Source organism: Tyto alba, unplaced genomic scaffold (assembly GCF_018691265.1).
Source record: "Tyto alba isolate M040663 unplaced genomic scaffold, T.alba_DEE_v4.0 Super-Scaffold_1000006, whole genome shotgun sequence".
Lineage (NCBI taxonomy): Eukaryota > Metazoa > Chordata > Aves > Strigiformes > Tytonidae > Tyto > Tyto alba.
Genome location: NW_024881272.1, coordinates 4,102,564 through 4,127,522, shown reverse-complemented (window position 1 = coordinate 4,127,522; position 24,959 = coordinate 4,102,564). Strand labels below are relative to the sequence as shown.

Below are 24,959 nucleotides of genomic sequence, written 5' to 3'. Positions count from 1 at the left end.
ATGTTGTTGAATCGGTGGAGCAGGCTTTACAAAACTTTGCCTACCTACTGAAAACATGTTCTGTTTCAATAACTTTAATACCGCTGACTAAACGTTAGCGCTGATAACATTCATATACCATCTTGTCATTAAAAGCGTTCATGTGTATTGTTTCTGGTTTAAATCTGTTTTTAAAAGCTTCAACACTATTCTGCAACCTCTTCTTTATCTTGTCATTTCTCCGGTATTTGTTGCAACAAATAACAAGACCTGCTTTCAGTACCCAATTACAGGAACAATGTTATCCTGTAACTGCGTAAGACAGCTTTTCATTAAACTTCCTCTCACCAATACATTACTATTAGTGATGCATTAAAATGTATTTTTAGCCTCGTTTCTTATGGAAATTAATCTTCCCCAACTACTCCCTGGGTTCCCTCAGTCAGTATCTCCTTTCAGTATCTACGGTGAGGGGCTGCAGGAGGGGATTTTCACTGACACATAAAGGAAAGGCGCTTGACACTTTTAATTGTTAAGCAGTTTATTATTTGTAGACAAACTGTTTATGACCAGTAGGTCAGAAATAGAAAATAAATTACTTCAAAACTTATATTTTCATTAAATCACGTTCTTCCTTGCCTCTACAAATTTCTACTGCCCAGCAGTGATTGCCATGGCATTAATTCATTTTATTTGTAAATAACTAGCTAGTTACTTAACAAAAGCCACCTTCATACTTCTTAAAGGCTAGAACATTTGTTGGCTGGTTTTGGTTTGGATTTTGGTTGGTTGGTTGTGTTTGTTTTTTTGTGGTTTTGTTTTGATTTTGGGGTTTTGTTTTTTTTTTTCTTTTGGTTGGTTGGCTGGTTGGGGGGGGGGGGGGAGGGGGGGAGTGGAGTCCTGAGGGCTCGAGTAGAGAGAGATTAATGTACTTCACAAAATCTCTCATTTTAAATTTTGGACAAAACATTCTTCTTCATTATTATAAAGACATTTTTGTTTGATATTTAGGTAACTCTGAACAAGTCCTTCTCATATTAATTTCTTCTATGTTGTCCACTTTCAGAGAAAAAGGATGTTATTTTCTAAGATTCAAATTAGTTACTGACATAGAGAATGCTTCAATTTCTTCCACAAAGAGGCCCACAATTGCACTTGCTCCCCTGTCCAAAGATTTGTACTTTTTCTTTACTTTTGGGGTCAGTTGCGTTTTAATCATTATTAAAACAAATCCATTCTGCTCTTTCCTTGATAACATCAAGCATTTAGTTATTCTTTCGGGTAGGGCAGGAGGGCTGAGACCTTTGCTTCCACATAGACACAGAGGAGAGTAAGAAGCATGTGATAACCAAGTGCAGTCAGGATCATCGGCAAAATTATGAGCCTGAGGAACATCACTACAGTACTTAGAGATATCTATTCACAGTAATAATATCTTTTCTCAGCTCCTTATTTTGAATAAAGCATCATGACTTACAGTAGTAACAGCACTTCAAAACAGTACATTTATTGACACAGTTAATATTTCATCCCCAACCATATTGTCCATAAATATAACATCAGTATCACTTATCACTCATATAACCTTCCCATAAGCAACGCTACAACAGTCCTATAAACTAGTGATTTAGGACTCCACACAGTCACATCCATGTAAGTATCGGAACTATCCTGCTATTTTATTCAGGCTTTAGAAAGCCAAATAGAGTGGAGAACCATTATTTTCTATGCATAGGGTTTTCTGTGCTAACAACCTAGACTCTTACTAGAATTTTAATGCTCTGTCCATACAGGTTGGGTATTATTCCTATCTTCTTATGCACTTAGAAATGGCATTAGCATGAATAACTAACTGTACTTGGAAGCACGGGAAGTGTGGCAAGGTAGGTATTAAAAAGTTGATGATTCTTCGCTGTACAGTATTTCTTATGTAATGGTAACAGAATGAAACTCAGTACAGACAGTGTATACAGTTACCTCTGCAAAAGGATACAGCATCCATCAGATGTCAGAATACTGACTGTAACAGAAGTAATTGCTAAACGCTCTTCTGCTTTATGCAAAAATTACAGAAGCACATTCTGAAGCATGCTGACTCTCTGGGATAAAGTCTTCTAAAATACTACACTACTCTTCTGATTCTTCAAACTATTTTTATGCAGACCAACTTGCCATTAATGTCAGTATAAGATTTTTCTTACTGTTTTTGTTGTAAGCTATATTTGGGTTTGATCTCTAGAAAATGCAGCCTCATCCGAAGCAGAAGTTGTCTTCACACCTTAACCAGCAAAATTTGCAGACTCTGGAAACTGTCCTGTCTAGCTATCCTGAGAAACACACTTATAGCTTTCCTGAAAAAGCCTTCAGTAAGCATTCAGCTTCAGCTCCATATGGGCTAGGAAAATAATCATTCCAATTCCAGCGAAGCCCTTCTTCACCTAGTGCCCCATTAAAGGAACCACATAACTCTGAGCACACATAAAAGTTTTGAATTGTGTAGCTGGTGGGGACAAGTTTAAGAATTGTAGTTCTAAAACTCCATTTTCTAAAAGGCATCATTCACCTCAAGAAAATCACATCGCTGGCCCACTAAAGGCATTACTTCATTCCTTAGACAAGGGATGCTGCTAATCACTCTGGTGCAATTTTGCCTCACACCAGGAATTACCAGGGGGCAAGCAAACAAGGTGTTCCCAAACAACTGTTTCAGCTCTTACTTTTCTAATCCCATTTTACAGTTATTAATGCTTAAATCAAGATAGCACATACAAATGTAACACTGCCAACTGCTAAGAAAACTCTTATTTCTAACATTATTATTTTGTTACACAAACTGTGGCATTGGAAAAAAACACAGCGAAGGAATGGATGCTGTCTACTTCTTGGCATTAACAAGAAGCTAAAAAAAAAAAAATTCTCTACTGGATGATGCAAAGAGATTGAAAAAACAAATGTTGTTGGTTCCAACAGAGCAGAAATGTGATTTATTCTTACCCACCTGCTACCACCTAGCAGTATTTTAAAACAACCTCATATATATTAGATGGAGAACAGCCTAAGTCACTCATCCTATCACCCATCCTGGACACTGGACAAAAGTGTGACTGCTGAGTTTAAGAGGGCAGCCCACTTCAAAAATAAATTTAACTGAAATGCAGCCCAGCAAGATCAAGCTCTCCAGTAAGCATGCAATGGATGCTACCCACTGTGAAAGCAATGAAAAACACAGATTGAAGCAAGTCATTGTTTCATTTGATTTCATTTTTCCACACACTGTCCAACCTCTCATCTAAGTAAAAATCTCCCTTTTAGAGTACAACTCTGCCGAATTTTTGAAATATGTTTTGATCAACAAAAGATTACTTGGTTTGCAACTGCTCTCTATTAAGTATCAATTGTTCTTGCTCTGGAGACTTTCAGTTCTCAATTTAAACTAAAAAAAGGAGTATAAAAGGTGATATTTGACACCAATATCATAACTCTAATCCATATTCAGAAAGGTTGCTTCACTTTTCTGCTCCTTTCTGATCCCAACTGGCACCAGATATGAAAGGCAAGGTGATCTTATCCTAACTCGTACGTGTGAGGTGCTTCCCTCATCAGCCAGGAGGAACCACCTAAACATGACTTTGAAAAGAATTCAAACTGTCCAGTTACTTTCAGTCCCTTCTTAAAACAGCTCTTGCTCTTCTCCTGTCCGGCTGCTTCCATTCATGACGCTCACGATACGACGCAGAGCACTGCTTGTTAGAAAAGCCTGCAAGCACTTGACTGCAACCACATGGAAAAGGGAGAATTGGAAAAAGACTGACAAAATAAATGGAATTAAAAAGAAAATAAAATATATATATGAGTGAAAAATAGGAGGAATGGAAACAATCCATTACACTGATGGATCCATTAAATTTAACCCATAACAGTATTTCCGTCAGCGGCATAACCATCAATTCCAGGAACACAACTCAATAATGAGAAACAAAGATGATCTAGGCTAAATAGCCACTATCCCTAACTTGGCTAAAAAAAAAAAAAAATCATTATATAATATGAGTTAGAAGAAAATTATCAAGTTTCAAATCTCAGTAAGTTTAGAGACTATCTGTGGAAATTACTTGTTTTCGTACTAAATCCACAGTTGTTGAGTTACTTGACTGAGATTTTGGGTTGCTCAGCAATCCTGAAAAATCAGGCCAAGTTTACTTAGTAGCCTCAAATGAGTATTTAGGAACTTAACTTTAAATCCCCAGGTTTCCAAGTGTCATTATATCTCTTTGTTACACCTCAAAAAAGATCACAATACGCAAAGCTCTAAAAGCCATGAGATATAATTTTTGCCTCAGAAAGTCCTGGATATCTTGATTATTTATCACCTCTCTAATAGCCATTTGAGAATGACCTTTAAATTTAAAGATCTTACCCTGTGGGTATCTACCGTATAATAATGAGATCTGGAAGACAGTGCAGATGACAAAGAAACACCGATTTGTGGCTGGGTGGGAGCCTGAGAGTTTCCATTCAGAACGCCATGGCTCCCTCTGACAACTTCTGAGAGCTGGTATGATCTTTTAAACTTTAATTCAGATCTCTACTTGAGATCTTTCTCTGTTTTGGACAGAATGCATTAGAGAGCAGTGTGGTTGCTGATCAGCCAGGAAGAGGGAACCTCAGAGAGACCAAGATAAACAAGAATTATCAAAAAAATGCAAAATTAGTTAGAACCCATCTGATCAGCTCTTGGTCGTTATCTTAATAACTCTGGGGTTTTGTTTTGTTTTAAACTGGATTTTAAATATTATAGGATATTATAGGATAGAGAATTTATACTTGGTGTCAGGATTGAAATAGTCTTACTTGAAGTTTAGGTAGTATAAACAAAACATAAATTTAGTGACAATGCACCAGAACAGATCAAATTTGGACCCACAGGGTTTTTTTTAAATAAAAAAGTAATGATGTGTAACTGTGTAACCCCAACAAAAAGTCGCTGTTTAAAACCATCCCCCCAGAAAAATTGAATAGAAAAATGGTTCTTGCTTTTCTAAGTAATCTTCATAGATTACATAGAAACACAGGACAGTTTGGGTTGGAAGGGGCCTTAAAGATCATCCCACCCCCCTGCCCCAGGCAGGGCCCCTTCCCCCAGCCCAGGGGGCTCCCAGCCCCGTCCAACCTGGCCTTGAACCCTTCCAGGGAGGGGGCAGCCACAGCTGCTCTGGGCACCCTGGGCCAGCACCTCACCCCCCGCACAGGGAACAATTTCTGCCTCCTATCTAATCTAAATCTGCCCTCTGTCAGTTTAAAACCATCACCCCTCATTCTATCCCCACACCCCCTGACCCAGAGTCCCTCCCCACCTCTCCTGTCCCCCCTTTAAGCCCTGGGAGGCCGCTCGAAGGGCTCCCCGGAGCCTTCTCTTCTCCAGGCTGAACCCCCCCAACTCTTTCAGCCCGGCCCCCCAGGGGAGCTGCTCCAGCCCCCCCAGCATCTCCGTGGCCTCCTCTGGCCCCGCTCGAGCAGCTCCGTGTCCTTCTGCTGTTGGGGGCCCCCGAGCTGGACACAGGACTCCATGTCCACTTCACAGGTCTAAGAAAATTACTTCATAGGAAAAAAAGAATAGTATAGTCAAAATTATAGAAATCAAAACTTGCAAAGGTAAGGATGGCTGTCTAAGCTGCTTCTCTTTTCTTTCACATTCAGTCCTACTGAGAGAAATAAATTAACTAATCAGAAGAGTAAAAAAACCATTGCTCCGGAAGCCAGTATTTGATAACAACACAAGAAGAAACACTCTGAAAAATAAGGCGTAAGGTTTCAGGCAAAACATTCTTAAAACACTTAAGAACTTACAGCTTTCCAAAACTTCCCACACTGACTGGAAGAAATTAAGGCTTTGTAGTATTACGCACATTAAAAATCATCATGTTGTTGAATTCATCACTGTTGATGAAAGGCTTCATTTGGTTATGTTTTGTTCTATTTGCTTCAAGGTTTCCGTAACATGTACTGCATCAGTTCCAAGCCTGACCTGGAGTTCATCCCATACACCCAGATGGTATCTCTGCATGTGACAGGGTGGGGAGGAAGGACGTCCTCCTTCAACCTCAGCCGAGGAGCAGCTCAGATTTTATATAAGCCCAACAACAACCCTACGTAGAATACTTTGTTCAAACAAACCAAAAAAATTCCAACAGAATTATAGTGCCTTCAGGCCAATCCTCTGAACCAGGAGGATCATTCAGGCCTATTTACAATCACATATCATAGCTCCAAAATATGTTTGGACCATAACACATGTAGTTTCTGCCTTGCTGGTATGAAATGTAGTGTATGTGCTCAAACACTTCAGAGTTCTCCAAGGGAATGTAACTCATAAGCATACGCAGCCTAAAGAAGTCATGACTCCAGGCATTAATTTTGTGAGTTGTGGATGAGCTTTAGATTTGAAATCTTTAAAACCAGCACTGCAGAATGTCAAGTCAAAAAGACCTCAGAATGGATTCATGCTTTTCCTATATATAATTTTATCTCCTCTGAATTATCTAACTAATAATGAAATGACTGTGAATTACAAGTTGCCCGTTTTACAGCCTGTAACTATATATTTGATCATAATCCAAGTCTTTAAAAATAAGAGACCAAAATAAAAATGTAAAGGAAAAAAAATTATCTTTTCTATCACTGTTGAAAGTGAGTTTACAATCAAGCTGGCTATCAAAACTACTAATCTATTCTAAGAAGTAAACAACTGGCTCTAAATATAGAGTTACATTTTTCTAAGTGTTAAGAATAAAATTATTATAAGTATTACAAACATGTATTTTTCTTAGGGTTCAGAGCCAAGATTTTGCTACCAATCTTCTGAACGACTTCTACAAGGTAGTAATGGTTTACCAAGACAGGATACAAATCCACTGGCACAAAATATTAAATTCACGTTCTAAATCTAACTGTGAATTCATGGAACTCCAAGAATAATGAAATCTAAATATAACACAATGTATGCTAATATTGCCCTAATTTTGAAAGAAAACGATTAATAAGAAAGCAGGTCAACTCAAACACTGCTAGAGATGATGTTGGAGAGAACCAGAAAGAGCTGAAGAGACTGAACCAAGATAAATCGTTTTGTCCAGTTATAGCAGCACAAGACATAACCTGAACTTGATTTATATGCATGAGATTATTTTCTTGTAGACAATAAAGGCAGTGTGAATAATAAACTGAAGCATGACCAACAACCTTCTGTTATATGGAAAGTTCTCACAGTATGAAAAAAGGGTTCTTGCAGCAGAAGTCAAGGAACCATGTTAAATATCTGACAAAAGTTCTATGCAACATTAAACAGTTATATAACAATTCTTGCATAAATAGAAAAATATGTTTTTAATTTAAAAAACAAAACCAAAGACAAACACAAACAAAAACCACACACTCCCTACAGCATTTGAGATTTCAACTTTAATTTTGAACATTCAATATTCCATCGGGCAAACTGGACAGTAACAGATGACAGCAACAAAAAGATAAGATTCAGTCTTGATTCAGTCTTAATCTTTAATCTAGTCATGTAATCTTTTAATGACTCTTATGTTCTTATGGTCATACTTCAAGGAAAAATGGCCGTTATGCTGTTAAATTAAAAAAATAAGAGCAATGCAACTGGAGGAAGGGGAGGGCTCGACAAAGAAATTGTAACAAATTTAGCTAAATTATTTGGAGTTCAGATACAGAAGTTCTAAAATAATATCCTAGAGTTATACTTTTTAAACTGTCACGTGTTTACCACAACAATCTATATTAAAGTTTTTTAATAATGTGAAATAATACAGCATAATATTCTTACAACTAGCATTTTTACATACTGTATTTAAATCTTGCCTGTCAATTTGCTTATTCAGAAAACAGACTGAAAACATGAAGTGCAATGTAGCAAACTGGAGCTAAGCATTCTCTCCCTTTTCTCTTCCATGGTCTACCCTTTTGTAGCAGTATTTCTTAACAGAGAAGAGAAATGTGTTTTTCTGACCATATGTTAACATATTGTCATCAGTTCAGCACACAAACACAGATGCACACTTGTTTCATGTGCGACTTCTGTCCTCATTAGTAATGCTTCTGCTGCATTCCCTTCTACTGTAATGGAGAGACTCGTGAGTCATGTTGTGTACTTGACGAAAAATCAGAAGTTTAGGGCTTTCCATATCACAGTTAGACTGAATATAGAAAACTGAGCCAAACTTCCTTAAAATTCCAAGGTTCCCCTGAAGTCAATGGGAATTCTGCTTGCAGCAGGGATGAAGGGTTGGACCAAAATGTATGTCATTAATAATACTAATAAGCTAATGCATTTAAAAGCTGCAAAAATGCTTTTTGATTAAAATATTGAGACGTTTTGATAACTTCTAGACTGAAAACATTGTTAGGAGGCATGTTAGAAATGCCTGCTTGTGCACACACTTTCATTTTTCAATATTTTAAATTATCAGTAACAAAAATGTTTCCAATAAGGTAACAGAAAAAACCCAAACCCACGGTATAAACCAAATATCCACCTGAAATTTTAAAATTTTCTGTACAAGCACATTGTTTTTCAAATAATAATTACTTTATAAAGAAGAAAAATTAAAATACCCATGGTCTTGCTGGGTTCTGCAAGTTCACTTAAATTCTACTATAAGAAAATGAACAAGACATACTCATTCATGAAAATAATTTAAATACTGATATCCAAAGGTACTATTTTGCCTGACATTTTCCCATCTTTTCCACATCTGGAATCCATGAGCAAGAGGAGGGTACTCAAGCTAGCCTGAGATGCAGTACTGCCTGGAACTGCAACACAGGAAAACAAATCTCAGCATGGAGAATCCACTCCATGATTCATCCCCTTAAACACAAGGCACAAGTACCTAGCAAAGGAAGGATCAAAATGCACCTTAAAAAACGCATTTTATGCACAGAACATAACTACTGATACTGGTTTTAAAAGATAATGAGAAAATGTTAAAGGGGCAAACCAGCGTTAACTGGTCTAACTGCAAGATGAAAGGAATAGGATGGAACAGCTTTCCTCTATAAAAAAAACTAACGAGAATATATAGTTGTGGAGATACATTGACAGGCAGAGCAAACTACACGCTGGTTCCAACTCTATAAATATATCAGCCCCAGTTATATGGAGATCTAGCTTGAATTCTGGTTTTATCTCTCAATGGATAACACATCATTTCAGAAAATGGATAACATGCTGCTTATTAGGAATGGAACAACGTGGCCATCCTCGATCCTCATCATGGCTCATTAATACACTTGCCTTGTTCACTATGGGACTTTAGAGTTAGCTTCACTGTCAACTTTGGTGGGTGCAGAAATACTTGAGAAAATACCAATTAGTTCTTGGGAACTGCTAACTATATATGTCATCAGCCTCAAGGGGCCGGTTGGAACGAGACGATCCTTAAAGTCCCTTCCAACCCAAACCATTCTATGAATTAGGCCCTGCTTGAATACAATATTGCAGCCTCTGCACCATTAGCCACCTCCGTATCATTTTTCCTATCAGTACGGTACTGCCCGTTTCCTAATGGCCCAATAAAGTGGAGGACTTGCTGGACCTCTGCTGAACCAGCTGCAGCTTGGGAGGGGTATCTGACAGCCATGTGTAGCCTAGGCATTGATTCATTTTTTAAAAAAAAATAATTTTAAAAGTTAATTTTTAAAAATCACTGTATTTAGATAGGGTTAAGAAGCCCTTGTTGCTGTGGACTACTTACAATAATAGCTTGGCTCTTAACTACTGTAATTATGGAAAAAAACAAGTTAAAGTTTATCCCCTAATCCTTGATATCAGAACTAGCAATACAGTCCCCCTCACGACTGCTTTGCTGGTGCTCTTCCAGAAGGTATTTTGTTTGTGTAGAAAGAAAAGATGGGGACAGTTGATCATACTGACACTTCTACTCTCACAGCCACCTTCCACACACACACACAAAGACGCACAGCCAGAGATGTTCATTTTTCACTCACAATTTTATTCAGAAAAAAACAGCTGAAGTAAATTGTGCATTCTTTCCCTGACAGACCAAATATGAAAAGAAATATCCAGAGTTAGTATATGAAAAGTAATAAAGATGTAACAACACGACAGAGCAGACGCTTCAGGTCGGCCCTTAGTTCCTCTAACATCGATCCCGTCTGCAACAGCAACTAGTAACAGGTGCCCAAGGACAAGCAGAAGAACAGGACAACCATACTGTGACAATTCCCCCATCGTAGTCTCCCAGCCTTGGGTAGTCTGCGGCATATGCACTCCCAAGCCAGATGCATGATGACAGCATTTAATACACTATTCCTCTTTGAATTTCTCTGAATTTTAAACCCGTGTCAGCTTTTGTCATCGCAGTGTTTTTTATCAGTGTATTCCATAACTCAATACATATGGCTACATTGATGTTCACTCTTTTACACTGGAAGAGAAACAATGAGTAATCATATCCAGCTCACCGCCATGACATTCACAGCCTTACAGACCTCTCATACTCCCCTGCACTTTAATCCTTTCTTTTCTAGGTTGGAAAATCCTAGAGACTTTAATTCTCTCTTTGAGAAGAGCAGTTCCTTTGTAATTCCTCAGAACTCCTTCCAACTGTGCTACCACTGACCACTTGCGCTCAGTATTCAAAGTCCAGACGCACTATGGTGATGGTAGGGATGCTTTCTAATAATCTTATTACTTATATAATTACTAATATCTCAATACTTTTTTGGCAAGCCATGGCTCATTAAACTATCATTTCCATAAGTCAATTTATAGTAACCCCAAATCTTCCTGGCAGGAAACAGACAGAATTCATTTTGTTATTGTATGAAAACTAAGGGCTGCTTTACTTCAGAATCAATATTTATATTTCTCTCTTGAATTTCATCTGTCACTTGAAATGCAAATCCTTCCCAAAATAAATTATCAACAGGTATTCCTCACCTACATCACATTTCAAATCTCTATCAATGTAAAACATTTTTGTCTTGCTATAAATTTATTTTTAAACAAAATCAATACCATTATTAAAAGATCACTTTGCTATGATTTTTATTTTTAAAATACAGGCATTACTAATGCAGTGAAATTCATAAGATGATCCTTGAAGCACAACTGTATCAATGACCAACCATCACAGACATCCTTTTACCGAAAAAAGCTTCTCAAGCCAGGATAAACCAGAAGAAAGGAGCTGCAAATGCACAGGGATAACATGGACAAAACCAGCTGCGCTTAAGCAATAACCCTCAGATACTGCCATCAGAACCAAAAGGGAATACAATAGAGAGATGAAGTATCTTCATAAAACCTATCCAAAATAGTGATTCACCACCAAAGCAGCTTCTTTAGTTAGCAGCATTTACAAATAAAATCAGTGGTAAAGAATATTCCATCCCAACAGAAGAGGTTGGAGAACCTGTCACCTGTTGTTGGGGCTTGTTGCCAAGACACCTGAAATCTAGCAAACAAGGCACTGCAACAGCTTCTTCTGGCTACAGTGACATGCAGCCTACATAGATTTAAGACTAGACGTAGTTCCCTTCAAGGACATCTTTCTAATACTCTCATAAAGGTTTTTACATGAGTCAAGAGAAGAGTGCATCTAGGTAACAGCAAAATTTAATTTCAAATTCCAACTGAACTTCAAAAAAAACAAAAACCAGAGATCAAGTAAAGCACAGCCAGCAAAGAAAAATAATGAATAGGCGGTGAGTTCCCATGGCAAGAGATTACAGAAAATATAGTCTCTGGAAGTCCTGAGTTGAAAAATTTAAAAAAATCTTAAAAAGAATTTGATTATGATAGCACGCAGTTATGCTTCTGCTTATTAGATTTCTTGCTTTTCTATATGTCATCTTTGTAAGTCAACATGAGATACTGTGTGGACAATATTAAGTAGCCAGCATCACAGAGAAAGTAGTTTTGAATAAAGGTGCTTCATTTATACCCTGTGTTTGCTGTTTTGGCTTTGGTAACTTTAGTACACACTTAGCACTTATCCAATTCTAGCCACAAAGTGGTCCCCAAAGCCCTTGAAATGAAGAAAAAGCTGCCACTGAAACCTTGCCATTATATGACTGTTTACAACCCTTATGTACATATAGTTGCATTAAACCTCACTATAAAAATTGTAGTGTCCAAAATCTACCTGATTACAACAGAATTCTTTCATGAAGATCGTGTTCACTTATTGAGGACAGATGAAAAACAGACTAATCTGTTCTTGACCTACTAATAGTTCATTACTCATAGTATATAGATCTCTCTTTTTTTAATTGCAACCAATTTCCTTACCATTAATAACCCCAGTAAACAAAGCTCTGCAAAAACCTTGTTGAGGCAGTTGAAGGCGTAACTGCCCTCAGCTGTCTATGCCACCTCTTCCATGGAGGATTAACTCCATATAGTAAAAGTACAAACAGTGGGCACACACACGTGTCAGCCCTGCCAGCATTCTCCGCTGGACAGCCCTACCCACTGCAAAAAACGGGTTTGTGCTAAGCTGCCAGACTGGCTCGAAACAACCAAGGGAAGAGGAGGCAAGGCGAGGCACAGGCAGGTTTCATTCTGTTGCTGGAAGGGTAAGAATTCCAACCCACCGCCCGTGTAGTCAGGGAGCATGGATCAGGCTGAAACGGCACATTGTACTGAGAGGCCTCCGTAAATCTCAGCAGGAAACAGGGGGTATACATATTCCAAAGCAACACAGGGGGTTTGTATTTGACAATCCTCATTTAAGCACAGATGTGAACATGGGGATAGAGTAACATAGTGGCATTAATGTAAACTACTGAAATAAAGAATGAAAGGTCACTCGCTCTCAGTGTCGGACCCCCCCGAAGTCACAACCTCACCTGGGCTCACTAGATGCAGTAATTTCATACAACAGATGAGGAGCAGTCCTTCTGAGGAACGGTCAGCTCTTCTGCCTCAACACACAGTTCCTGGATTTGCTTCCCCTCAATAAAACAGCTAATGAGAACCTGTATGCTATAATCACTAAACACACACCAAAAACCTGTGGATTCAGCAAGGTCCTTCCTAGGTCAGAACAAATTTGCCTGACCATGGAAAATATCATTTGCCCATTTACAATTCTAAATTTAGATGTCACACAAGAAGAACTTTTAAATAATACATGCACAAGCATAAATAACACTTGAGAGATCATACAAGGACTAGAAACCTTCACTGGGTAGAGGTGTTTGAAGACTTTCCTGCCTAAAGAGTACGAAATTCCAAGTAACACATGCTCCAAAAGTAACATACTTTGTTCTCACCTGAGGACACTGTTATTATACTTTCCCAAGCCACTATCCTAATCTTCATTTAAAGATCTCATAAAATGCACTTCTGTGATTAAGAGAATTGGTGCTTATTCAAATAACTTACAGAACGGGGCCAAAAAAAAAAAAAAAAAAAGACAACCACCATTCTGTCTTTCATTTAGAGAAAACAAAGAAAAAAAAGCAATGCTGGCAAGATGCAGAAATGCCCTTGCGTGATTAATGCTAACATCTTTGAGCTTCTCCTTCTCAAAACCTTTGTGGTTTGTCACTTTTTCTAATACCGCCAGTTATAAAATTTAGACGGTGAGCTTGGAGGCAGGGATGAACATCATGTACAAAAAGCGAAACCCTTTTCCCTGGTAATCACTGCACTTAGAAAAGTTTCATTTTGATCCGAATCACCTTTTCTTTGTTCAGACCGAGTCACACGATGATTAAAATGAAAAGCCTTCAGCATTGCTGTCACATTCTTCTCAAGAGGGTTAAGTTTGGCAGCAGTCGGCAGAAGACTGTGATAAAATCCCGAAGATCTCCAGGCGTTTTTACTGCCTGAAATTGCTTTCCCTAGCCTCCTGTCAGCACAGCTGAAAGCACTAAGGTTTCCTTAGATTCATCCTACTTTTCACCGTACACGGACAAAGGAAAAGTCCACAGAAATTATGGATGTAAAAGTGAGGGGGGTTTTAGTATTTTCTCAAGGCTGTGCTGGGGCACAGAGCCATTTACAGCTTCTTCTCCATTCACATACTGTTCCTTCAGCACTTAAAGCTCACGGAGCTCGGATCATATTCTCTAGAAGGATCTTCCTAATATCAGACGGTGAAAGGAGTCATTTTATTTAAGACTGACTAAAAAAAAATCTGTGAGAAGGAAACTACCCTTAAAGACCCTTCTATATTTCTTTCACCCCATTAATCTACAATTATGACGTGGTCTTTTGTTAACAAAAACGCTTAATGACCGCAGAGATCGATGTATAAATTTGGAAAATACTAAAAATAAATAAATAAACAAACGTGTATGTTAAATAGGAAAAAACCCCACAGTTCAACTTCATACTTGGTTTCGCAAAACTCATGTAATCTTTGGAAAACACTGTCTTGAAGCAATGTTCCAGGCGATACTGCAAGCAACAGGCAAACACTACCTCACAGGTGCTTCCATTTCTGGAAAGGCCTAAAAGTTAACAGGCGTCTAGTTAACAAAGTAATGTTTGGTTTTGCCATACATTCAAATGTCATGCGTAAAATATTTTAATCAAAAAAAAGCCAACCAAATAAATCTAATTCACTTCATTAGTAGAACGATGCACCACTCCATCCATAAATCAGCCTAAAGAGAGAGAGGTAACGAGCAGGGGGGGCGGGGCTGGAGTCAAAGGTTTAAACTTATCCTTTTGGTGACAGGGGCAATAAAACTAAAAGATCTGCAAACGAGCCGGTCCTGGCGGGTGGCTGGGGAGGCCACTGCCACCTCCCCTGCCATTCTCACCCCCGGGCACTGTTGGCCTCGCCAGCCGCTGGCGCTGCTCCTTGGCGAGGCCAGCTCCGGGAGCCTCACGCTGCGACCGAGGCGGAGAGCTGGTAAAGGGATCGTCCCGCCGCCAGCAGCGCCTGGGATCGAGAGATACAGATCCTCAGCATTCGAACACCAACATTTCAAAAAAATTAAAAAGAAAAGGACATTTATTTGGTTGGCCACAACCATAAAAAGGAAAGATAAAATACTTTCATGTTGAGAACCAACTGTGAGACAGTATTAAATCTGATGCATTTCCCATCAACTCAGGATCCTGTTGCAACAACTCTTTTGTTTAAATATAATTTTTCATACAGAAGATGAAATAGCTAATGAGGTAACTAATCATTGCATTGATATACTTTTCTCAATAGCCAATTTCTAATATTGACTGGTAAGTTATTTTATCCATAAAAGGGCATTTTAATAGCTTTGCTGAGTGGAAACACTAAGCGTGTTCATGGATATTTAGCTGTCAAACACTAATGAATAAAAAATAATTGTAAAAACAATATAGATGCCATTTTTAAAAGGTCTTCATAAACTGTATCTATGAAGGTTGGCTCAATAGAGCAAAACACTCCAAACTTGTCAGCAGAGGAAGCACAAAGATTCTGCACAAAAATAAACCTAGCGCAATACCTTATGCTTTACCAAGTACAATTACAAAATGGAGTCTTGAGCAGAAACAGGGGGAAAAATATCTTCCTGTAAGATAATAAGCAAGCTTTCAAAAGACGGTGTTGTGCATTTCATTACTACAGTTTTCTTTCCCTTTAAATAGTAGTATTTTAAGGGGAAATTCACTTTGTCATTCCAGAAAATAAGGAAGCACAGAGAATTCGGTGAAGGAAAAAAAAAAAAAAAAAAAAAAAAAAAATCACTTTTCTGGGTAGAACTTTTGCTGTCATTACAATTTTTTTTTAATTTTCCTTAGGCTGAAGACATGAGGTTCCAAACATGGTAAGGCAATGGACCTCGACACAGCCTCTGTTACACTACAAGAATAAGTAACGGCACAACATAATCTACCTGCACAAAGGAGCTTTAAATATATACAGATACATATTTGTTTTGTTTACCTATTAGGCCTATCTCTTCACTTTAACCTTTTTATTTAATATTTTATATATGTCTGCTCATGGCCACTTTTGTTTTGTTTGGTTTTTTTTTTTTTTTTAAGGAACCTACAGTTTTAGCAACTTCCTCAACATATCTGTATATGGAAAGACTTTATTATTACATATATTATCAACAATGATCTTTTTGTGTTGATTTCTTTAGTTAGTGTCTGGTCACCTATTTAAAAGTATTTCATAAATCATAAAAATCTTTACACACGTGAAGGTGGGATATGTACTCCAGATGCCAGCTTTAAAAGTCTCATTCTTTAATCAGATTTTCATACAAGAACATGAGACTTTATATAATGACAGAATGAAAATCAGAAGTGACAGATTGGGTGACTGGAATTTCTATTGGGCTTTTTTAATCCATTAAAACGTCCAGCCTCATAATTTTGGAAAAGAATTTAGCACCAGTTGGAATCCTCAGACAGCATTAGTAAAACAATAACAAACCTCCCTCAAATAAAATTTTAAATCATGAGTTTAGAAAACACTTTCAAAAAATGAAACACACTTACTAAATTTAAAAATTTGTGTGACTAACCACCAGGTCAAATCCTGTCATCTGGGAAACAGCAAGAAGAAATGCAGTATTTAACTCTGCTGAGGATTTTTAATTTGACAGATTTCAGAAGACTCAGATTTACAGAGAACAGGTTGAAATGTGACTTTACAGCAACTGAAATTCTGAGTCCAGGTAAGCAAATCAGTGTTCTTGCAGCAACATCAAGCCAATGTTAAGAAACAAACCCAAAACCCCAGTGTTAAGAAACGCCCCCCAAAAGAAAGGGCGAAGAACCTCGGAACCTGTGATTTGTTTGCAGGGTATTAGATTTCTACTATATCCTCTCCTTCCAACAACAGCCTGAGGAAAAAGGAAATCTTCAGTTCCGCCTGACAACTCCACAAGCTCAACACGATGGTAGAGAGAAAAGTATTGCTAACTCTGCCCTTTAGAGCAAGAAGCCGGTGGGCTGGCGTGTAAACGTTGTGCTGCAGCCTCTGAAGTGAAGCTCGCTTTCTGACCTACCGTTTGCAGGCAATAAAGCTTCGAGTTGCTGTACATCAGCTCCGCTTGCTCAGGATATACAAGCAGGGTTCAACTAAGGCACTACTGATACAAATGAGTTAGCTTGTGTATTTCTACATATTTGTAGTTACAGTACCATGCTAACAATGCATCTACTGCCTCCAGGCCGTGTTTCGTAAAAGGTTAGTTCAACTTCAAGCATCTTCTAGACCTTTTCTGGAATTTCAGGAGGTCCCATGAAATTTGTTACCAGGAACACCAACAAAAACCAGAAGTGGTAAGCAGCCAGCTCTGGAGCACAGATATAAAACTACTTTATTGGTATGAAACCAGCCCTGTGAGTTGTGAAAAATGAGATATTTCGTTGTTCCTTGTCTAAGTCTTGCTCACTGAGGACCTACTAAGCAGGAAACAATGACAAAATAATGACAAAACGAAATTAATCCAAGTCATGTTTGTAAGAAGAGACGGGGTTACACAACCTTAGAGAGCAGCAGTCAGCCAAAAAGAGCCTTCCGAAATAAACAGCAACTTCTCAAAAGAAGGCAGCAGACACATTCCTGTAGACGTGGAGCATTACGAGATATGTGCAAAGAATACTACTTATTTTTTCATATTAACTATCAGAGCTAATTGTCAGCAACAGCTCAGCTTAGCTAAAGGGATGTTTCAAGTCATATTTCAATCTGCTTTAAAGATTGTGCAGTGCTAGAAACTGGCATATAAACATTTAAGATGGTAAGTAAGCAGCTTTGAGGTTTGAATTTTCAATCGTTCAACTCTTGAGTCCTAACCCAAAAGAACTTTCACAGAGAACAGAGCATAACATCAGGGAACTAACGCCAAGGCTGGTTTTGATATACATAATACTACTTTATTCCATTGTTTCAACTTTCTTACAGGTTTAAAAAACGTACAGGGGTTCAGAACCACCTCAGCAGAACGAAGAATACATAATTAAGGGAGCTCTAGAGTCAAACCACAAGTGTGCAAGCGTGGTTAGCTTCCATTACAAAAAGTAATAGGCACGATCTTTACATATGCGTTTTGGTGAAAGAAGGAATAATAGTGCAGTGTTAAAAGGCACCAATAATCAATAATTGGGCCTTTTTAAAAAGCCAATAACCATCTAAGAAAATTACATTTGGTTCAAAATAATAATTTAAATATTTTATTGATTGGCATGCATCTGAACCCCTGGCAATTTATTACACAAATCTAATGTGCGCCCTTGCAACATAAAAAAGATTTCATCAGTGGACCTGAAAATCAGTTCAGTACAAAAGGAAATACTGAAGCTCTTTGCCTGTATTTAATACTAAACTGTCTTGTTCACCTCCTCCAAGAACACTTGTCTAACAAACAGCTATTCAACAACTGCACAGAAGTATTTCTCTTAAAGCAAGTGTAATTTTTTAATCCTGTAGCATTGACCTATTCCATGTGCTATGAAAACATTAGGCACAGACCACAATTTACGTTTTCTCTAAAAAAAAAATACAGTATGTGCAAGCTGGGTTCACACAACGGATTGACAGCTACAACAGTAAGCTATTTAGACTTCCCAAAGAAAAGGGTTAGTTAGTTTTAATTTTCTAAGCAGTGATGCACACTGCTGTGTGCAATTATCATATTTGCATTAGGATTATCTGTGTAGCCAATAAAGGAAAAGCTTTAGTACACCCTAAAGGACACTACATCAATACTGTGTGCTAATTTAACAGGATCAAGAGAATGAAAGATTGAAGAAGTCGTTGTACATGGGCAGCTGCAGTTACTCAGCCAGCCAGGAAGGGCTACTGCTTTCTGCAGGAAGAATGGTTTGCAACTCAGTTTACCTTGTAGGTGCCCTCAAACTAAACCGCTTGGACGTGATGGAATCTAGGGATGCACAATATGGGGAAAAAAAAGGGAAATGAGAGGGAGAGCTTCTGTGAAAGTTGTACCAAAATGTGCCATTCTATCCAAAAGCGTCATGCCCTGTGTAGGTTTTATGCATTGCGGATTGTTTGTACAACTGAAAATTGTACAAGACATGAGCAGAGATAGAGCTGATTATTAATCTGCAATATCTACTACAGTCCTCAGGTATATAATTTACGGATAGCCACTTACTGTGTTGTTGATTGTTTCGTCTTAAATATATTTAAATTCAGAAGGCTACAGTATATTCTGACACGAAGATAGTAAGACAACTTTCCTACATGTGGGAAAATATAAGGTAGTAACTAACTTATTTTATGAGGAACTTCCTCTGATGTGGTAGTTATTTCATGCCCTTTGGAAGATTTTTAGTTCTGACTTTCTTCATCGTCTCTGTCGAATTGCTCTCCTCACAGTTTCGCAAGAACTATATTCAAGTTCAGCGACCCCTCTTACAGCAGCCTTTTCCTTTTCCGCAATCCCTTTTAAACTCACTCTAACATCATAGCAAGCTAGATCAAGTAAACATTTCTCTTCTGGCAAGTTTCCAGATACAGCAAATACTAGCAAAACTCCACGTTTGATTACATGCGCCAGTTTTCTTTAAATGGAGCAGGAATTAGCCCGTTTTCTTGGTTTAGGGTCCCGTACATCCCTGTCTTTTAAACACATACAGGATGAACATATTGTCTCTGACAGTCTCCGCAGTCCCAGCCTGAAAACGCTGTTGGAGAGGCTATATATCACACAGTTGCAGAAACTATTGCTTATAGCAAGCCATGTCGTTAAGAAGGAAAGTGCTGGGTTTTCCAACACCCTAGAGCTCTCCAGCAGAAAGTATATGATATAGGGGAGCCACAGCATGTAGAACACACTGGTTATCCGAAACAAAACCATGGCATAGCGGCGATCAGGGCTGTGCCCAGTCTCCCCAGCAGCATCCACTTCGTGGCTAGGAAATCGAGCTCTCCGATCATTTATCTCTTTGGTGTGCTGCCGGCAAATTTTAAAGATGTGGAAATAGGTGAAACATATGACAAAGGCAGCGGGAGCGTATAGTAAGCACACGATAAAGCCAGTAAAATAGGCATTAGTTAGCCAGGAGGTAGCACACCATTCAAAAATATCTCCATGGTAACCAGGTTTTCCCCAACCAAAAAAGGAAGGCAAGAAGATCAGGCAAGAGTATATCCAGATCAAAATGATGCAGATTCTCAAGCGACAAGGTGTGACCAGTTGATTATAGGAGAGAGGCTTTGTGATAGCGAGATAGCGATCCACACTGATGCAAGCAAGACATGCCATAGATACGCTTTTCAGCACAGAGATGATATATCCAAAAACTTGACAAGTCAAGGACTCGTGGACACCTGTCGAGTAGTGGAGCAGTGACAAAGTAGGAACCAAGCAGCTAACTCCAACAAAAAGATCAGCATAGGCCATGGTCTGAATAAAATAGCTGGTGGTATAATGATGCAGAAGTGGAGCACAGTGAAAAACAAATATCACAGTTAAGTTACCCGCAATAATTAAGAATGTTAGCAAGACAATAACAACTGTCTCAAGGATACAGATGTCAACTGCATTGTAGTGACCAAATCCAAGAGGGCAGGAGAGATGCTCAGATATGTTCATAACACTACTGCTCATATTCAGAGTCCTCCATTCAATCCATCGGGACTGGTTCATGTTTTGTGATTAGGGAACACTGCAATCTGAGCCTTAGTGAGCAGATGACCTGCTTAAGAGCAGCTAAACTCTGCTTCAGCGTCTCACGATCTCTCTTTGTAGACACTGCCAGTGCTTACATTTGAGAGGATTACAGTCCCATAGCTGTTGATGCCTCCTCAGCATCAGTGCATCACCTCTGGCACACCTTAGCTTTAAGGAAAGAAAGAAAGAAACAAACAAACAAACAAAGAAAGAAAAGAAAAGGAAGGAGAAAAAAAAAAAAAAAAAAAAAAGCCAGAAAGAGAAAGGCCACCGATCAGCTCCTCCAGTGCTCTCGTCCAATCTTTAGCAAACACAAGGCACTTCAAAAACAAACAGGTACTGTGAAATACGGAAATAAAAACTGACAAAAAAAAGACACATTCATTTCCCAGGGAAGGAGTGGGGGAATCTTTGACTGCTTATTTTCCTGAGAAAGTCATTTACTTTGGAATATATTGGGGGTGAGGGGGAGGATGGGAAGGAGGAACCTCGGTACAGCTCAGGTTTCCTAGACCAGGAGTTACTGGAAATAATCTCTTTAATGTCTCAATTTAAATCACAGACTGACTGGAGAGTAAAGGAAAAAGTTCATCATCTAATGCTGTCTTTTCTGGCTCCATTCAGGAGATGGTACTCCGTCTGATCCATGCTATTCTTTGGAAAGGTAAGGAAAACATTTTTGTCAAGGTTAATTCCAATAGACTCACCACTGTTTGGGTATGAATAATGAATTTTATTTGGAGGGAGACGGGTGGGGGACAAGGCAGATTTGTCCTCTGACTCCCAAGAAAGAAAACATACATCTCACATACAATGAGGAAGATCGTGTCTATTCATTTAAAAATGAAACTGATTTCAGAATAGAATTTGGAGATTTATGTCAATATTCACAATTCCTTCAAACAGTTATAGTCCATTACAGTTATTAATGCCAGAAGCGTAATTCAAGGTCCCCACAGACAAAATAAATCCTCTTGAATTTAATATCAGCAATGGTTATTTAAAATAATCATCTTTGGAAACTCTGCCATATCTGCTACAGTGGATCAGTACCCTGGAGTTCATAGGTATATCCATGATATTGCTCACCTCTGTAGCAACACCTGAATCATTTCACAAACCCCCATACAACGAGAACAGAAACTTCCATCTGCATTCTGCTGTGAAGCTAATGAAATGCTGATTTGACTAGAAAAGCTGCCATTGTTTACTACTCCATTATTCTGTTACTCAGCTTCATCTTCTACATAGTTTTAGGGTTTCTATATTTATGAGATGATCAGTAAAATAAATAGTTGCTTTAAAAAAATGTTCTTCTAATTGCAGGACATTACCTTGTTCATTTTATTTGCAGTTATGGAGAAAGCAAACGATAAAAGAAAGCATCTTCTGTGTTCACTTTTAAGTAAATGCTTGATTAGTTCAGGAATCATTAGGCAGGTAATTAATTGTATACAATCTTGCTTTTTGAAAGGCCCCTAAAATGTTAAAACCATCTTTAATGCTAGAGTTCCTGAGACTAGAAGACAGGCAGTGAGAATTAATGAATCCACATAAAATGATCTCCAAGGTCATTCAGATATTATGCTGGCATTTGCTTTAAGTCTCTTTAAAAGTACCAGAATCTCTCCGATGTTTATGATGCTCCTTGCTGTGTCTTCAGGAGGAATTTCAGAGACTAGAAAAGAAAAATTCTCAATGCTGTTGCAGCAGTTTTTAGAGAAAACATTCTTTTTGGAGTTAATTTCCTGTCGTGCATCGCCACGCTGTACAAAGTCCTTCTGATTTTATAACATCCCCGAATATTTCCGGCTATTCATCCCCTTCGCCTATAAGCAACAGAGCACGTATAAAATTACTACTTTCTCTAATTCTTTGTTAAAGCAATATAGCAATCTCTCTCACCTACGCGCATCCTTATCGGCTGCTATGATGAACTGCTTGACAGGGGAGTCCTAGGGACTGTGGTGCGGCTGGAGCTTCTGTCGCTATTTCTCTCCTTCCCCCTTGAAATGATTGCTTGCACCTGAGTCCGCTCCTCCTCCTCCTCTTCTTCCTCCTCCTCCTCCCTCCCTCCTCCGCTCCCCCCCCCCCCCCCCCCCCAGCCGCCGCAGCCCAGCCGGCCGCTGGAAAGGTGACCGGCCCCCCCGCTGCGCGGCCGCGGAGCGAGGCGGAGCGCAGCGGGGAGCGGGCGCTCCCCCCGGCCAGGCCGGTAACGGGCGGCGGTGACCGGGGGGGGGGGGGGGGGCGGTTGCGCCCGGTTTCCGCACACCGCCGCGGAAACCCCGCGGAACGGCAAGGAATGAATTCAGCCGGGCCTGGAGTGCGCGGGGTATACACCCCCAAACCCCCCCACCTCGGGTCCACCCAGCTAATCGTCTCGAGCGAGGTAGAACGTGTAATTTTAGAAACCGCCATCATCGCCTCAGCTAAAAATGTTTAGTAAAAGTTATTCTCAGATTACTAATTTCACAGGCATCTTTTAGACGTCGTCTGCAAATGTTTAGCTCGGTAAAATATGTGCCATGGCTCAACACAAATTTTCTTGTCTTGCTCAAAAGACGAAATTACAGTCCCCTAAAAATTAATTCTTCTCCTACTTAAGGCAGATTTAGTTTAAAACTCATCTGCAACTGGTTTCGATACTGTACCAGCTTTTAATTGCTTCAACCGATTGCAAACGTCAGTTTAAATACAAATATTTGTGAGCAACACATTATTTTTCAAAGCACAGACTTTCTAACCCAATTAGCTGATCTCTCTATTCATGCAAATGGATGCTGCTATTCCCTGATTAAGGACTCAGAACTTTTGTTTACTTCATGCTCCCTAAAAATAAAGTCAGCGACAGAAATACAATCATCAAAGTTATCTAACATAGACACTCCATACGTCCTTAGACAGAGAGAAACAGCAAATTTAGATCCCAAAATACCAACCACAGAACCGTATTTTGGGCTATAGATCAACAAAAGACACGTGTCAAGAATGGCATTGGAGGCTTTAACTAAGTCATTAGAAACTACAGTGATTTAAATTCTTTTAGTTCCAAGGCAAACCACAGGCAAAATTTTAATAAGCTGCTCCTGGGTTAACATCTTGTATTTCGAGTATAGCCTGGAGGAAATATTCCAGGCTGAATGACAAGTCTGTGGAACTGTGAAGCAGCATAAAATGCAGCAGCGTGAGAGTGGTTTGCGATAACGGCGTGCGATAATTCCAAATTCTTCCATCGAAGGTTTTAAGACAAAATTAAAATCACTCCAATACCTCAGAACTCTACGTGGCTGTGACAACAGATTTAATGACTAAATTTAGTCCCCGAGTACAGCTTTAAGCCATAGCTATCCATACCACAGGCAGAACAATAGGAAGCAATTTTTATTCCTCCTCTTCCCACTCCTCCTGTGGGGGAGGAGGAGGAGGAGAACAAACAACGGTGTGCAGAGACATGGCAGCAACCAGGACCTCTCCCCTTCCTCCCTGGGCCAGTTCCTGGTGGGCACCGGAGAAACAAAGCGCCCAAACATCTTAAAATGGATGTTAGAAAGCCTCAAAGACACAAGGGCACGTTAGATAAGCAAAGGTAACGCCTAAAATTAAGCAGACCACAGAAACTATGTGCTGAGCCCATCCTGCTGGATACAGATCCGAGTACCGGTAACTACTGAGGCTTCCACCAAATGCTACGGCGACCACCGAGTCACCTTGCTCACAGGTCAGATCCAGCCGACGTGCAGAACCGCGGTGCCTCTTCCCGTGGGCTCCGAGTACCGAACTCTGATCGCAAGCACTCATGTCAGCCAAATGTTGCAGGTCTTGTACAAGAAATCCAGATACTGCTACGCAGGTAACAGAAAAATCAACGGCAGCCTCTGCTGGTTGGTTTTCCATGCAGGTAAAACACTTCCCTTTCATACGTTATAATTAAAGGGACAAACTGTTCCAAAAGTAAGGAAATTTGATTTCTTTCTTTGTGGAGATGTGAGCAGGCTTCCTTCACTACCACCAAAAGAAAAGTCATGCTGCAAGCTCCCAGTGGCTTTACCACCTCAGCTACTCCCAGGGCCCAACTCCCGGTGGCATTTTCTAAGAAGCAGCAATGCAAACTGCAACAGACTGACTGCACTAACGTGTACTGTATTTTACGTGTAATGGGGGGTGAGTGAAAATTAGAGCAGAAATCAGCTTGTCCTGATGAAACTATGCAGTCGCAGACAGCATTTTACAAGATGTGGCAGTACTGGAATGTTTTATCAGAGGCAGCACATTAAAAAGCTACGTGGGCAAAGTTTTCTATCTGTAGATTGAGACACGTTAGGGACTCTGTCACAGTTTTA

General features: G+C 39.3%; 2 protein-coding genes and 1 long non-coding RNA gene across 9 annotated transcripts in view; all 3 read right to left on the bottom strand.

The window, feature by feature from the left end:
* The window catches only part of RABGAP1L (RAB GTPase activating protein 1 like), a 255,020-nt gene that overhangs the window by 147,415 nt on the left and 82,646 nt on the right, over nucleotides 1-24,959 (bottom strand). The gene's annotated exons all lie outside the window — the stretch shown is intronic.
* On the bottom strand, nucleotides 19,250-20,694 carry GPR52 (G protein-coupled receptor 52). The gene has a single exon (XM_009976211.3). It carries the CDS (start codon nucleotides 20,593-20,595, stop codon nucleotides 19,510-19,512), a length of 1,086 nt encoding a protein of 361 aa, XP_009974513.1. The 5' UTR covers nucleotides 20,596-20,694; the 3' UTR covers nucleotides 19,250-19,509.
* Nucleotides 21,332-22,644, bottom strand: LOC116962274. The gene is made up of 2 exons (XR_004407486.2): nucleotides 22,525-22,644; nucleotides 21,332-22,448 (listed from the first exon to the last, which is right to left on the bottom strand). It is a non-coding gene; the product is annotated as an uncharacterized LOC116962274 (long non-coding RNA).

Coding starts and splice junctions, on each gene's coding strand:
- GPR52 (XM_009976211.3), bottom strand. CDS start 20,595: ATGAACCAGTCCCGATGGATTGAATGGAGGACTCTGAATATGAGCAGT.